This window comes from Ictidomys tridecemlineatus, chromosome 11 (assembly GCF_052094955.1).
Source record: "Ictidomys tridecemlineatus isolate mIctTri1 chromosome 11, mIctTri1.hap1, whole genome shotgun sequence".
In the NCBI taxonomy this organism is placed as follows: domain Eukaryota; kingdom Metazoa; phylum Chordata; class Mammalia; order Rodentia; family Sciuridae; genus Ictidomys; species Ictidomys tridecemlineatus.
The window spans coordinates 61,863,269-61,880,346 of NC_135487.1; the positions used below are offsets into that span (position 1 = coordinate 61,863,269).

The following is a 17,078-nucleotide window of genomic DNA, read 5'->3' on the forward strand; positions in this document are numbered from 1 at the left end:
AGAGTGGAAACTCTAGTGTACCTTGTGTATTTTAGTCACTACTATATCAGAAAATCAAGTATGCCATATGGTAAATGTTAGTAAAAGGTACATTAATCTTTGACCACTCAAAATACTCTTTACTCCCTATTCATGGCTACCTGCATCTAACCTTCATCCAGACTTTTCAAACAATAAAAATCTGATATTCTCTTCTCAGGAAGACCTGTCAGTTTAGCTTGTCTACTAATGTACTCCATTTGTTTCTCTACTCCTTTTTCAGCATCTTACTTCCTGGCCTTAACTTTTTATCATTCTCTTTACTAATTCTCAACTCGTACTTGCCTCTCTTAATTATGTCCACTCTTAATTTGCTGCCATTAAACAGTTCAGATAAACTTGGAGTCAGATAAACTTCAGTTCACCATTTGTTACTTAAGTGACCTTGCAAATGTATTAACCTTTTTTTTTTTTTTTTTAGTCTGTTTGCTTTTCAGTTACCTGAGCATTGTTATTAAATGAAATGATTAAGTACAGGAGTGACCCTAAAGCTGATTGAGTTAGCAACTCTTTGTCCTCTGCCATCCTCAGCTTACTTGCTTAGCTTTCTTAATGTCTACTGAAGCATTGCCATAGTTCCAGGTATTATACAGTCATAACTGTTAAATGGAAGAAAAAAGTTTCTTCTACCAGTATACATTCCCCTTATCCTAGCCCTGACTACCAGCCAGATTATCCCTGTCTTGACTAGAACTGAGTCACAGGTTTTATGCTTGCAGGTGTCATACTGGCTTTTGAATAATTTAGAACTGAGTCACACAGGTTTGTGCTTGCAAGGATCATACTTGCTTTTGAATAATTAAGACTCACCTCCTGGGATGAATGAGAAACCCCACTTTGCTAGTAATAGTTATTATAACTACTACATTTATGAGTCCTTGGATCCAATCCTAGAACTTCTAAACAAAACAAAACCAAATAACCCTTCATTCATTCTAGTACTTTCTTTAAGTGTCATAGTTTTAGTTTTACCTCTATTCCTCTTATTTTTTTCCTTCTGTCTGGACTATTTCTTGATTACCAGACTCTTTTCCAACTGCATACTAGACATTTTCATGCATTTTGAACTTAGTATTTCCTATACTGAACTCCTCAACTTACCCACGTTCTCCTCTAATTCAGTAAATAGCTGAAGCTGAAAAACCTTGGCGTCATTATTGATTTCTCACACATCCCACATCTGATTCATCAGGAAATCCTATTGACTATCTTTAAAGTATATGCAGAAGTTGACCACTTCTCACCACATCCTCTGCTATATCATGTTCCAAACCATCTGAATTATTACAGTGCATTCTTTTTTTTAATATTCATTTTTTAGGAATAGATGGACATAATGCCTTTATTTCATTTACTTATTTTTATGTGGTGTTGAGGATCAAACCCAGGACCTCGCCTGCACTAGGTGAGTGCTCTACCCCTGAGCTACAACCCCAGCCCCTACAGTGCATTCTTATGGTCTTCTGCTCTTCCTACTAACCATTCCCATTCTTTTTTTGTTTTTTGTTTTAACCTTTATTTTATTTATTTTTATGTAGTGCTGAGGATCGAACCCAGGGCCCCACACATGCTAGGCAAGCTCTCTACCGCTAAGCCACAACCTCAGCCCATCTTTCCCATTCTGTTTGTTTTTTAATATTTATTTTTTAGTTGTAGCTGGACACAATATCTTTATTTTATTTTTATGTGGTGCTGAGGATCGAACCCAGGGCCTCGCACGTGCTAGGTGAATGCTCTACCACTGAGCCACAATCCCAACCCCACCCATTCTGTTCTTAACATAGACTCCAAAGTGATCCTGTCATTCCCGCTGTCCCCCCACCCAGTATCAGAAATTGAACCCAGGAATGCTTATCCACTGAGTCATATCCCCAGCCCTTTTTGGTGTTTTTATTTGTTTGTTTGAGACAGAGTCTAACTAAATTGCTTAGAGCCTCACTAATTTTCTAATGCTATCTTTGAACTTGTGACCCTGCTGCCTAGCTTCAGCCTCTGGAGTCACTGGATTACAGGTATGTACTGCCATGCCTCACAAACCATCATTATTCTTATCAAGCATTCTACTTTATTCTCAACTTCTTAGAAATAGATGCCTTTTAAAATTTTTTTTTTTTATAGAGGGTCACAATACCTTTATTATTATTTTTTTTAAATGTGGTGCTGAGTATTGAACCCAGTGTGAGGCAGGCACTCTACCACTGAGATACAGCCACAGCCCCAGAAATAGAAGCCTTTTAAAAAAATTTTTAAGAGAAAATTTATAGCATTTATGAACTTGGTCTTTCTAATCCTTTTGCCTTCAAACTTACAAATTTGTCTTTATTTCCTTTTGCTCTCAGAGCCAACTTCTAATTTTGTGCAGATCTCACCTACTCATACTTAACAAGTCTTCTCTGAGATATTACCTGATTATTTATTTTCCTAATGTATCTAAAATATTTTTATATATCATCTTTTTTTAATCATTTACTTCCTCTCTTGACCATCTTAAAACCTCTTTTATCCCCTTGTTATTATAATTCTTTATTCTTTCCTTAAGACAACTTTTTTGAAATACTAAATTTATTATCTCATTTTCTTTGTACTGTTCAATTCACTGTTATCTCACTTTTTCTTTTATTGCTTACAATTCCATCTACCTTAAAATTATTGTAAAAGAGTAAATGAATTTATATGTGTATTTTTAGAATACTTTTAGAATAATTTTTGCGTAGTTGTATGATTAGCTACTACTACTGAAACCAAAATCATTCTAACCCCCAAGAATAACTTTCATATCACCCTTGACTTCCCTATGTTCTTCAAAAAATGCTTTCCTCCCTTTGGTTTTTGGGACACTAGTAGTATCAGGGTGTTTTCAATTGCAAGTAATAGAATCTTTTAACAGAAAGTCCAGTGATAGGCAGCTCATTTAGAGATGCAACAACACTATCAGAGAACCTAACTTTTTGCTGTATATTCTGCCATCTTACTGTGTCACAGATGTCTACTTTCAGGGTTATAAGATAGTAAGCATTGTATATTTTCATCATTCAAAACCTGGAAGGCAATGCTGGGGTTTCTGCTAGGATTTTTCTTTCAGGGAGGAAAATCTCCCCCACAGTTCCCCAGATCATTTCTCTTACATCTTACTGGGCACCAGTTACTGGCAAAAGAAAATGTGATTACTATGATTGACTTCAACCAACATGAACCAATTCCCAGAGACTGGAGAAAACTTCTACCTTCCTTGAGTCACTTACTTTATTCCTGGAAGAAATTAGATAGCTGTTAGCCAGAAAGAAGATACGAATGGCTGATTCACCTGGTTAATCTCTAATGATTCCTTAGTTTTTTCATGTTTTTGCTTTACTGATGTGATCTATACATACTGGTCATCTCGTTTCTTTCCAAAAGTCATTTCTTTTTCACACTTAAAAATATCACTCGTGATTATTCTAATTTTTTTTTTATCTCTAGCTATTTCTTTCTAAGCTTCAGTTCAGAATATCTGTTTTATGGACACCTTCATCCACATTTAATTTAAGTGAATATTTACTAAGTTTTGGGGAGTGAAAAATAAATCTTGCACTGTACAGTTAGGCATTTTTGTTGGAGGAATTAGCTAGAGAAACAGGTTATTACAACACAGTAGTACTTAGAAAGGCAATCAAACAATAAAACTTTCCAAATAGAAGTAGCATAGATGAAGGGGCTGTTAATAGAGCCATAGGCCTGTTTATAATGGAACTTGTCTTTCCCTTCAAACATTGTCCTGTATTCTGCATTTTCGTGAAAGCATAGCTGTGTACAACTTTATTCACTCCAGAAACTGATAATCTAAAATCCTTCCTTATCTATATATTCAGCCAGTTGGCAAATTGTATAGATTCTACTTTTTATTATAATTTTTTTGGTCTTTATATCATGGTTGTTGTACTTTAGGTCTCAATTACTAATCTCTGATTTATTCACTCAGTGAAAGTTCATTGAACAGCAGTATATTGTAAAGGTTTTATTCTGTTGGTTCTAGGAGGAAAAAGAGAGAGAAAGAATAAAACAAGATCTCTCAGGGAGGTTTCAACCCAGTGGATAAACCAGCATGGTAGCACAGTCCTATCATCCCCGCAACTCAAAAGGAGGATTGCAGAGACCAGCCTCAGCAATTTAACCAGAGTGTCTCAAAATAAAATAAAAAGGGTTGGAGGTATAGCTTGGTAATAGAGCAGAACACTTCTGGGTTCAATCCTCAATACTGCAAAACAAAATAAAAAAACCCATAGTGAGTAAGGCATCAATAAACCATTATTTAGAGGGTTTTTTTTTTTTTGTAGTGATAGAATTGAGCTATAGGGTAAAAGTGAATCAGGGGAACTCAACCCAAGCAGTACAACTAGAGTAACAAAGCAGAAATAAAGTAGGTGAAGAGTTTCTGGAGTGGGGAAGAGGGGATACACCTACATACACACAACGTGTTTGCTTTATCTATAACAAATGTCACTTCAAAGGCACAGATCTTGGTGCCTGTGTACTTAATGTTGCTCAGAAATAATTTTTAAAAACTTATAGTTAATTTAGAAGATTCTTAATTATGGCACATCATTATATAGTTGATCATCATTTCTTGCCAATTCTGTATTTACAAATTTACCTAATAAACAAAATTTATTTTTATCCCCAAATCAATACTGAAGGTGTTCTGAGGTCATTTCCAGATATGTGGGTATAAGAGTAGCAATTTGAGCCTTATGAATCAGCTGAGGTTGAATAAGTTAGCACTGTGCATTCTTGTTTCAGCTCTTGTACTGTAAATGAGTCTCTTTTTCTGTAGTCTATTTAGTGAAATCTTTTTTTTAACATCTTTCAGCTTTTTTGGTGATATCGCTATTTAAAATGGCTCCCAACCACAGTGTTGAGGTACTGTCTAATATTCCTAAGTGCAAGAAGCCTATGTTTTGTGAATCCAGATGTTGTGGCCCAGAATTGTAATCTCAACAAGTCAGGAGGCCGAGGCAGAATTGTAAGTTTGAGGTCAGCCTGAACAAGTTAGTGAGATCCTATCTCAAAATAACAAAAAAGCCTGGAGTTGTAGCTCTGTGGTGGAAAGCTTGCCTACCCTGTGCAGGGACCTGAGTTCAATCCCCTGTACCACCTCCTATAGTCTGATATGCCTTGTGGATATTTATGTTAAATAAGCTTGTTTAGGTTCATGACTTACAGTGCTGTTGGCTATGAGTTAATGTCAATAAATTAACAATATATATTGAATAAGGTATTTTAAAATAGTATTACTGGTTGGTAGAAGAAAATGATCAATCTGTCAGGAATCTAACTGTATTTCCTTAGGGATAATGATTCAGAATTTGCTAATTCAGCATCCCCTACAATTTTATCATATGTAAGTATGGCAGATAATGTGAATCGACTGCTTTCAGGGTAAATGTGACTTTTGGGAAATGGCCAAAGTCATTTATGGTCAGGACTGAGGAGTTTGATGGGAATGGTTAAATTAAGCAAAACATTATGATTATTAAGTAGTCTTTCTCAGAGTTTTGTTTTCTACCAAGGATTGAACACAGGGGTGTGTAACCACTCAGCTACATCCCCAGTTCTTTTTATGTATTATTTGGAGACAGAGTGTCACTAAGTTACTTAGATCCTTGCTAAATTGCTAAGGCTGGCCTTGAATTTTCAGTCCACCTGCCTTACCCTCCCAAGTCTCTGGGATTACAGACATGTGCCACCATACCCAGCTTTCTCAGTTTTTTTTTTTTTTTTTGTAACATATGTACTGTCTTTTGATAAACATCTTATCTGATACCTCAAATATTCTAATATAGTCTCCTTAGCAGACATGTCTAGGTTAAGAATTAGGGTGCTGGGGTTGTGGCTCAGTGGTAGAGTGCTCATCTAGCACATGTGAGGCACTGGATTCCATCCTCACCACCACATGGAAAAAAATATGACTAAAAGTGTTGTGTCCATCTATAACTTAAAAAAAAAAAAAGAATTAGTCTACAAATTTTATTTCATCATTGACCTAGCAAGAAGACTTTGACCTTTCATTTTCTGAATTTTTATAGTGAAAACCAGAGTTTTAGAAAAAATTGCCAGATTCAATAAAATTTTATTGTGTTTAATGCTTTTTTTAGACTACCCTCTTCTTCCATCAAGAATAGTTTATATAAAGCAGGAGTCAGCAAACATGGCCTGTTAAGGGCCAGACAGTATGTGTTTTAGGCTTTGTAGGCCATACAGTCTCTGCTTCAACTATTTTAACACTACCACTATATAGCAAAAGCATCAACAGACAGTAGTAGTTTTTGATATATTTAATTTAAACCTCTTGAGAGCAAGGGACTATGTCTCATACTATTTTATCCTTCCTGGCACAAGCAACAGTTTAACATAATTGGGTCTTGATAGGTTTGCCTTGATATGCTGATTTTAGATAACAAAAAGACTTTTTTAAGTATTAAAAACTCAAATATTAAACTCATCCATTTAACATTACTTTAAAAACCCTAATTTTTAAATCTATAAATATCCTACTCTAGGCAGTGGTAGTAATTTGAGCTCATTGTAATTTGAATTAGGCAGTCAGTAACCTGCTTTTATAGTAGTTGATAAATATTATAGAATATGTTGGCTTATTTTTATAAATGTTCTAATAGTTATTTTTGGTAACTGTCAATAAAGTCTTTGAATCGTTAAGGGTCATAGTAGGAGTGGTTTCATTATGTCTTCAGGATGTAACAAAGATAATTCACAGTTAAAATTCAATACTAATTTAAGTTAAAAGAAATCATTTTACAGTTGTGAATGATTTAAGACTTGTTAGATAATCAGTTTGTTACTATCTTAGCTAAGAGCTTAACAGTTCAGTGAAATAGCAGCATATTTTCTTCCCCTGCCTCACCTCTTGTGCTGCAGACATTTTTCTCCCTTTTTCTCTGTACTATTTATCTTAGGAACTGCTGGTTTCACTTTGACCACATACTACTTTCTTCTGACCATCCAGTTAAGATGCCTTCTCTATCCATGTATGACAAATTTAAAAAAGGAAAGTGAAAATCACATAAAGTTCTAGTGTTGCTTTAATTGGAACATATCTGAAAGTATTTATAAACTGAACCTATATAAATAGAACCATTCCTATTAGTTTACTTTAAATATAAATCTTCATTTTTTGTGTAAAAGGAAAAATAAAATACTATAAGTAAAAATGCAAGTGAGAATTATATACATATGAGATAAATTCGTAGGCTAAGATTTCTGAAAAATTGGTTCATTAGCAATGGTGATTAGAAAAAATCTGTATATCTATACTTTGTATACAGTAGCCATTAGTCACATGAGGTTGTGAAGCTTCTTAAATGTACTATTCAAATTGAGATGTTGTATAAATGTAAAACAACCCTCTGGATTCAAAGATTTAGTCCCCAAAGAGGCGTGTAAAATTGTCTCACTGAAAATTTGTATATTACATGTTCTTGGATTTACTGGGTTAAATAAAATATATTATGAAAATTAATGTCACAATTGTTTTTTTACTTTTAATCTAGTGAAGCTATAATTTCTTTTGACTTCTAATTCACTGTTAAAAATTAATGTAAAGAAAACATTTTAAGTGTTTTCCAAAATGGTAGGAAACTTTATTAGCTGACCTGTATTTACTGGCTCTCTTATAAACTTGTCTGTGACTTATTAGGATACACTTAAATGTATTTAATAATAATTTTAATGTCACAGAATAAATCAGTGCTATACTCCAAAAAAGGAAATATATATTTTTAAGTATAAAATATTTCTGACCCCGGAGTATCTACAGATAACTAGTAGTTTTAATAAAATTCAAAAAGCAATATTACTTTTACCTTAGTTTTTAAAAGCAAATACTTTTTAAAAAATATGTTTATTTCTTTATGTATCTTTAGTTTTAGGTGGACACATTATTTTGTTTTTATGTGGTGCTAAGCACCTAACCCAGGGCCTCATGCATGCTAGGCAAGCACTCTCCCACTGAGCCACAACCCCAGCCCAAAACGCATATACTTTTAAATTTTTAAATTTTCATTTTAGTTATTTGTTTTTGAAGACCATTAAATCAGTAATGTGTATATTAAGTGTGTATATTATAATGCTTTGTGTAGGGAAAGTATTATAAAATAAACAATAAGACAGTATTAAAGTTGGAAAACTGGGCTGGTAATGTAACACTTCAGTGTAGAACACTTGCCTAGCACATGCAAAGCTTGAATTCAATCCCTAATACTGAAAAAGAAAAGAAAATTAAAGTACTGAGAAATTTAAGTTAGTTTGACATCTCTTATTCATGCTTTTAGAAAACTTACAAATATTAATGAAATTTTAAGATCCTTTCACCTTACTAAGAAAACCAAAGAAATAATTTCACTAGATTCAAAATAGATTGTGGTTTCAGTTTTTAAAGACCAAACCATTGAATTAGCACTTTTCTATTTTTATTTTCTTTTTTGCAGTACTAGGAATGGAACCCAGGGCCTCTTGCATGGTAGGTAAGCAAGTACTCTACAGCTATGTCCCCAGTTCTTGAAGTAACAAGAGCTACTTTTTTTTTTTTTTTTGAAGAATATGAACAAGCAGTCATCAAACAAAATGACTTTCAAAACTCTCAACATTTGGCCATAACTTTTTCTGTCAACTTCCTAAGGCAAGCCTCCCTAAACTTCTTTTAACCGGACTAGTTTTTTTGCTATATGGAATACATTTTATGATTTTTTACCTGTGGACTTTTGTTCTTGGTACAAATTGCAAACTCCCTTCTGCTTCCTTTCTTTTAAAATCTAGCAGTCTTTCAAGATCTTCCTCATCTTTTTTGTGCTATGGCTGCTTGAACCCAGGGCCTTATACATGCTAAGCATATGTTCTGTCACTAAGCTACACCTGCAGCCCTTACATTTTTCTTTTCTGAAGCTTTTCACATCTTCACCATTCCAGCCAAGATGAGTGTGATAATCAACATTTGTACAATATTTCACTTTTTCATAAAGCCCTGTCATAATATTTTCTCAGTCTTTATGTCAGTCCAGTGAGGTAGATGGTGTTAGCTATTTAAAGAGGAGAGAATTGAGATTCAGAGAAATACATGACTTCTATAACTCATATGGGTAACTACATACCAATGCTAAGCGTACTGAACCAAATCCTCTTATTCCAAGTTTTATGCTTTTTCCTCTATGCTGTGATTGTCTCCCAACTCCCATGATAGTTAAATAGCATTTATTTGTTCACTTTATTGAATTTTATTGTTAGCTATAAGCTTGAAAAGATGTTTAGATCTTTTTTAAAAAATATTTTTAGTTGTAGGTGGACATAATATCTTTATTTAATTTTTATGTGGTGCTGAGGTTTGAACCCAGTGCCTCATGTATGCTAGGCAAGCACTCGACCACTGAGCTACAACCCCAGCCCCTGATGTTTAGATCTTTTGATACCTATAGAGAATAAATGGAAAAGGAGAGCTGAATACATTTCTTCTTGATACAGTCATACATTGTTTAGTGATGGAGATATCTTCTGAGAAATTATATTTCGGTGATTTTCATCATTGTGTGAATGTCATTGAATGTATTTCCATAAACTAAGATGGCTGTGATATAACTAAATGATTTATAATCTTAAGGGACTACTGTCACATATGCGGTTCAGTCCATTGTTGACTGAATTATCTTTTTTTGTTGTTGTTGTATCCAGGAACTCAGGGGTACTCGAACTACTGAGCCACATCCCCAGCCCTATTTTGTATTTTATTTAGAGATGTGGTCTCACTGAGTTGCTTAGCACCTTGCATTTCTGAGGCCGGCTTTGAACTTGTGATCCTCCTGTCTCAGCCTCCCAAGCCTCTGAGATTGCAAGTATACACCACCACACCTGGCTGAAGTATCATTTTTGTTTGGTTTGGTACTGGGGATTGAATTTCTCTATCCCCCCCCAAATTTGTGATTACAACCAGGGCAAATTTTATAGTTATTTTAATTATTGTGCTCAAAATCTGAAGCTTTTCCATAGGAATGAGAATTTAGAGTCCACGTTCTGCTCTACAGAAATCCTTGACAGTGATGCCTCTTTGTGCTTAAAGTCTCTTAAGGAAAGTATAAGTTGTAGAAGACAGTAATTATTAGATAGACTGTAATTTTATTTTAGGTAATTATTTAGATATCTGAAAAGCAAGCCATAAATTTAAATAAATGCAACCGCATACTCCTTAATCTTCAGGGAATATTAGAACAATGTCTATTATTGAGGTATTATTAGAACAATGGAAGTGTTTTATAAACTATAAAGTATTATGTAAATGGTATCATGGGGAAGGCTAGAATTTCTTTGTTTTTTTGACACTGTGAAACTAAAATTTGAAATAAGGGTCTGAAAAAGGCACTGGACAGTGACATGATCTTGCAGGATGTCTGAGTACTTTGAGGGTGAATCTGGTATTCACTTTAATGCTTTATTGCAAGTTAAACTTCCTGAGTGAAAGGAGACTATTTTTGGTACTGGGGATTGAATCCAGGGGTGCTTAACCACTGTGCTACAATCTGTAGTCCCTTTCATTTTTTATTTTGAGACAGGGTCTTGCCAAGTTGCTTAGGGCTTCACTAAGTTGATGAGGCTGCCTTTGAACTTGCATTCTTGCTGCCTCAGCTCCCCAAACTGCTACCACTACCTTATTTTTACTTTTTAAATTCTTTTTATTTTTTTGTAGTTGTAGATGGACAGAATGCCTTTATTTTATTTATTTTTACATGGTACTTAGGATCGAACCCTTAAATACACATTTATTGAATAAACTTTGATCGTATCTCTTCTCCATTTTCCCTAAGGGCTGTTACTGCTGTTTCCTTTGTAGACTCTTCCTATTTCTGTCATGATAATTATTTTCAAAGATAGTTATTCCTTTCCTATAAAAAAATTCCCACATTTATCTCATAAATACTTGAATGGCCAAAATTTAATCTAACGGAATATGTAATGGTTTTTCAACACAGTGGTAGACAAAACAGCTTAGTCTGAAAAAGTGAGTGCAAGAATAGATGTTTCCAATGTACTATTTAATAATCACATTGATCCACTACCCGCATTTTATCTATTTTCAGTAACTATATTTATATATATATATATATATATATATATATATATATATATATATATAATTTTTTATCTTTTAACTATTTTACATGGATATATAATTATTTTTGTCTTTGAACTTTTTTATCTGGATACATAATTATTTTTATCTTTGAATTGTTTCCTATGGATAAAATTCCAGGTGTGATGTTTATGGAGCATCTAAATATCATATTTAATGGCTTCTTAATGACTGTTGCCAAATATTTGAAAGAATTATTTATAAAAATTTACAGAGCTGTGAGTATGCAGGTACCTGATCATTTTACAAAAACCTAGCCAGACTGTTTTATTTTATTTTATTTTGTGGTCTTAAAACATGATTATATCTGCTTCCTTGTTAACTTGAAATACCCAAATGACTGAATCAGATAAGTTTTTTTCTTAATCCCAGCATTATCTAATAGAACAATTTCATGTTTTTTATAGACAATAATGTCAGTGCTCCTTTGGTAATGAATGTTTAAAGAAATTTCATTTGAAATTTTTATTATTTTTTAAATCTGCTTTAGATACTGAACCATGTACTGAATTCCAACTTGAAAGTATGCTTTTTAAAAATAGAAGTCTTTCAGTGACTTTCAATATTAGTATTTTTCTCTAAATGTTCTGGATTTAAAAGGTATCTTTTGCCATTAATTATTCCTTGATAAGAATAAAAACCTTGCTAACTACCTGACAGATCTTTGTAACCTGTACTGTTAAATAAATGTTAGAAATTTTTAATGCCATGATGTTTAGAGAGTTTTGAGAAACAAGAAATCATAGCTGTTACAAGGTACAAAGATGAGCCATTCAGGAAGAAGTGCTGAGTCATCATTGTTGGCCTATACTGTGTGTGTGTGTATAAAATTACCATTCGTTAAAGATTAACACATGGTTATCTCCTTTTTGGTGTTATTGTTGTTATTTTTGTTGGTAGTACTGGGGATTGAACCCAGGGGCATTCTACCACAGAGCTATATATATCCCCAGCTCTTTTTTAAAATTTTGAGACAGGGCTGGCTGGTCTGGAAGTTGTGAACCTCCTACCTCAGCCTCCCAAGTAGCTGGCATTATAGGTGTGTGTGCCACCACACCTGACCTTTTCAATTATATTCTAAACATATATGTCTATTTTCTAGTAAAGTTTTTTTTTTTTTTTTTTTTTTTTTTGTGTGTGTGTGTGTGTATGTTACTAGGATTGAACCTAGGAATTGGCACATGCTAGGACAGCACTCTGAAGTATACCTCAGACCTCATAGTTTTTTTCCCCCATGTTTATAGACACTGACTATGAACTGGATACAATTCTTTTGAAATTTTCTTATTAATCTATTTTTTTCAATATTCTATTAGAAATGGAGGATCAGTTATAGAGTACCTGCCTAACATGTGAAGCCTAGGGTTTGATCCCCAAGCACCACAGAAACCAAACCAAACCACCCACCAGTGCTCCCACCAAAAAAAGAAAAAAAGAAATGGGAACATTTTTTAAAAGATGAGAAAACCATACAGATAAAATTATATACATGAAAATGTCTCAAAATATTAAAAAATATGAGGAAACAGGCATCAGAGGATATATAAATATGAATGCTGTTATTTAAACTTTGTTAATAAAAACCAAAAATTTTATAGAAAATAACCATCAATATTCATAGAAGAAAGGAATAGGAGATAGACTAACATTTAACAGAATTACCTAAACTGATATGATAGATTTTTTTTTCTGTGTTTTCCAAAATCTTTATCAATGAGTATGTATTTCTAATTAGGGGAAATGTATTTTTAAAGGAAAACATATTTCCATATTACTGCCCTTTTAAATAGCATATCTAGATTTTAGTTTGATCTTAATAAGGAATATGAGTATGTATTATCTGTAACCTGATACTTTTTTCCTAACTTTCCTGCATTACAAAAAATTCTTTAGTGACCCCAGGAGTGGGGATGTGGGGCTGAGTCTCATGCTGTTTTAGTTTAAATTAATAGAAAATTCAGGTATTAAGTTTTTACAAAAAATACTGGTTTCCTAGGGCTGCTAACTCTTGTATACTACAAAAAATCAAAAAGCTAGTTCAGATCATTTAAGTCTTCATTTTAAAATACTGCTTTTTAACTTTATGATAGTCTTTTTACAATATAAAATTGATATAATTTGAGTTTCTGATTGATAAACCCCAGGAATTTTTTTAAATGAAGCAAATTATTTGAAAAAAATTTAAAAACCTATATTTTAGTATTGTATGTTTTACAATTAAATGACTTAAAATTAAAATACCTAAAATAAGTTCAAGGCACTTGTATATAGTAACTTGATAACATGGAATGCTTAATGGCTGTAATTATTTTTGTGGCTTTTTCACCTAGAATGGAGTAAATAAATATGTGGTTATAACATTCCATGTTGAAATACTGGGTTTGTTAAATCTACTTAGCCTCTTCAATAGGAAATAAAAATGATAGAGCCAGAAGGAAAATGAATAGTTAATCACGGAGGAGGAGAAAACATAGCTCAGTACTTTGACTAGAGGCAGCTGGGAAAGTGACGTCCTGTAGCATTTGCTGTTCTAGAAAGTACAGAGACACGTAGTGAAAATGGGAGGATCCAGAAGGAGGCCGTCTCTTGTGTAGTGTATATTTATCTGTAAGTGAGCTGTTGGGAAGGAATTAAACACGGAGACGCTGTCTGCTTGCTGCCTTAAGACAGCTAGCTAAATTGCTGATTTGCTTTAACTTTTAAAATACCCAGCTTGGTTTATTTTTCTTAGAATCATATTGCTAAGACTGGGGACGCTGTTTTCTTTCACAAAGGGAAATCTAAGTTCATTTCAAGGCATTCGAAATGGGGAAAGACTATTATTGCATTTTGGGAATTGAAAAAGGAGCTTCCGATGAAGATATTAAAAAGGCTTACCGAAAACAAGCCCTCAAATTTCATCCAGACAAGAACAAATCTCCTCAAGCAGAGGAAAAATTTAAAGAGGTCGCAGAAGCTTATGAAGTGTTGAGTGATCCTAAAAAGAGAGAAATATATGATCAGTTTGGGGAAGAAGGTAAGTATTTTGTGTGTATCTTTTTGTTTCTTCATCTCTCCTTTCTTAGACTTGTCGTTATCATTAAATTAGATCCTCGGACATGTCAAAAATAAACAAGTTATAGATAAGAACAAGATTTCATCCCTGATTATATGAATGAGTATTGCATAGCTATGAATGAAATGTCCTTGTTTGCCTTTTATGGGGGATTTTAGCATTTTGTATTATACATACTCTACCATTAGACTTTTGTTGTTAACACTGTATATTTAAATAGAAACCTTAAATTCCCATACCCATCAATGAATTTTGTCAAAAGTCTTATGCAACCTGTTTTGTTTTCTGATGTATTTTCTGCCAGAATCAATAATGATTTAAAAAATTTTTAAGATTACACGTTCAAATTCTGGGTACTTTATCTTTTATTCACACAAACAAAAAGAAGATTTTTATTTTTTTTATTTTTTATTTTTGCCTTTCTTAAAGCAAGGCTAGTTTAGACTGAACAAGACAAAGTCGTCTGTCTTAGAAGCAGAAGGCGCAGGCATTTAGCTTCTAGTTGTTTTTGGCATTTTGCCTGGAGAGGAAAGAATTTTCCTGATGTCATAAAATACCAGAACAAGTTTTTAGCTTAATTGTAAACAGTAATTGTGTGCCAAGAAAAATGAGATCCCAGAAATACAGTTTTTGACCTAAAATGGCCACCTAGTTAGAACAATTACTGATTTTCTTTTAAGTAACAATTCCTTCTGAAATTTTACTATCTAGGTGTAGAGGAAAGCATGACAACTTCCCTTTTCTCTCCATGCCATACTTTTGTTTCTTACATTCTGTGATCAGAAATTAGTGAACACCATAAATAGGGATAATTTATGATTCTCCTTTTATCATTCTGGGTTTTAAATCAGATTTATCATCTTTCTCTCTCTCTCTCTATATATATATATATATATATATATATATAAAACAATAAAGTAAAACTATTTTAAATTGCTAATTAACAACAACAAAAACCTTTTAATTCCCTGGTATATTTTCAAAATTTAAAATCGATATTTTATTATTAGTTTTTCTCTCAGAATGTTTTTTAAATTATTGTAGCTATGAAAACTTTTTGTTATCCCTTCACTTTCTTTATTGCATTTTAACATCAGATTTTGCTAATTAGAAGTATATTCTTAAAATAGAACCAAGCAGAGACTTATCATTTTGAATTAAACAAATTAAATGGAGACAAGCAGGGTGATTGTGTTTAAAGGGTTTTTACCTCTTGTCTTGTTTTTCATTTTCATCTGTAAGTTGCCAAAATTGAAGTTTATGCTGCTTGTTTTGGTGTGGTGAGGATCTGCAATGTGAGGTCTTATAAATATAAAGGGACAAAATAGTGCATATTCCCTATGGCCATACTACTCAAAATACCGTGATTTGGTTCATTTCAAAAGCTAAGCAGGATTTTGAGATACTATCAGTAATCTACTACTCTTTTTGAAGGAGTTATTTATAATTTTGTAAAGAAATCTGTGAACATGGAGTGGCACTGTAAATTCACATGAAAGAGTAGATATCCACTGCTTTAAATCTAATGTATTTGGCTGCATCTATCTCATTGATTGCTCAAGTTTATCTGTGACAAAGCCATAGGGATTCAGGTTTATTAAGGATATTTGTCATCAGAATTTTCAAGTCACCAAATGGTACAGTTTTTGTGGCTATATTACTACTTCTTTTTTAAATATTGTTTTTTAGTTGTAGATGAACATAATATCTTTATTTTATTTATTTATATATTATTTATTTATTTTTATATGGTGCCGAGGCTTGAACCTAGTGCCTCACACATACCAGGCAAGCACTGTACCACTGAGCCACAACCTCAGCCCTTGTATTAATAGTTCTTTTCTTGAGTAATTTGTTTTTTCCAAGTTTGATTTTTATTGGTCATCATCAGTGAGTGAATTTTTAAAAACAAAATGAGGATCATCTATATGCCTTGAATCTTTTTGTTGTTGTTGTTTCTAATTCAGATAATTGGTATAAGCTATAGAAAGAAAGAATGGGGAGAGGATATGTTTTTTTATAAACATTGAATTATTCACAAATGTTCCATAGTTATATATTACTTGAAAATACAGTTAAATGAAGGTATTTGAATTATTTTTTAGAATTATTCTTCCTTCAAAGAGAAGTATCATATTTATTATTTTACCTTACTCAGAATATCTCATTAATTTAGGGGATGGGAATGTAGCTCAATGATGGATAGGTGCTGGGTTTGACCCTGAGCAGCTCATCCCCTTCAGATACACTGTGAAAGTGTGGGAAAACATTTTTTTCTTGGCTTTTTATTACTCTGCCTGGCCTGCAGGCCTGGTTTCATAGGTTTCTTTAGTAGTAACAAAATACTGAATTTTAGGACTATGGAGACACTATCAGTTTACTGGGTATTCTTTTCCCCCACTTTTAATTATTATATTCTTGGAGCTGGTACAGTAGAAATAAAGAATCATGAAATTTAGTTGTTACTAAATATATGTATTTAGGAATTAAGAGAATCATTGTGTTCTGAAAAATCTCTAATCTGTAACTTAAAATGCTTTAATTAAAAAAGAAAATGGACAGAGATAGAGATGTTTTAGTTAGGCAGGATGACACAGGCCTGTAATCCTCCCAGTGACTTGAGAGGTTGGGGCAAGAGGATTGCAAGGTGAGGCCAGCCTTAGCAACTTGGTAAGACCCTGTCTCAAAACAACAAGGGCCTGGGATGTAGCTCAGTGGTAAGGTTCCCCTGGTTTCAACCCTCAGTAGCCCCCCAAAAAAAGATATTTTAAATTTAACCTATTTATGACTCAACAATTCTACTCTTAGGAATCCTAA

General features: G+C 33.1%; 1 protein-coding gene across 2 annotated transcripts in view; it reads left to right on the top strand.

Annotated features, from left to right (window-relative positions):
• The window catches only part of Dnajb4 (DnaJ heat shock protein family (Hsp40) member B4), a 36,478-nt gene that overhangs the window by 10,716 nt on the left and 8,684 nt on the right, over nucleotides 1–17,078 (top strand). The window contains exon 2 of one of the 2 annotated variants that reach the window (XM_040288907.2): nucleotides 13,981–14,222. The exons of the other annotated variant lie outside the window; for it this stretch is intronic. Coding sequence (XP_040144841.1) covers nucleotides 14,012–14,222 — 211 coding nt within the window. The 5' untranslated portion in view covers nucleotides 13,981–14,011. The remainder of the gene's footprint in view (nucleotides 1–13,980; nucleotides 14,223–17,078) is intronic. 2 annotated transcript variants of the gene reach the window in all.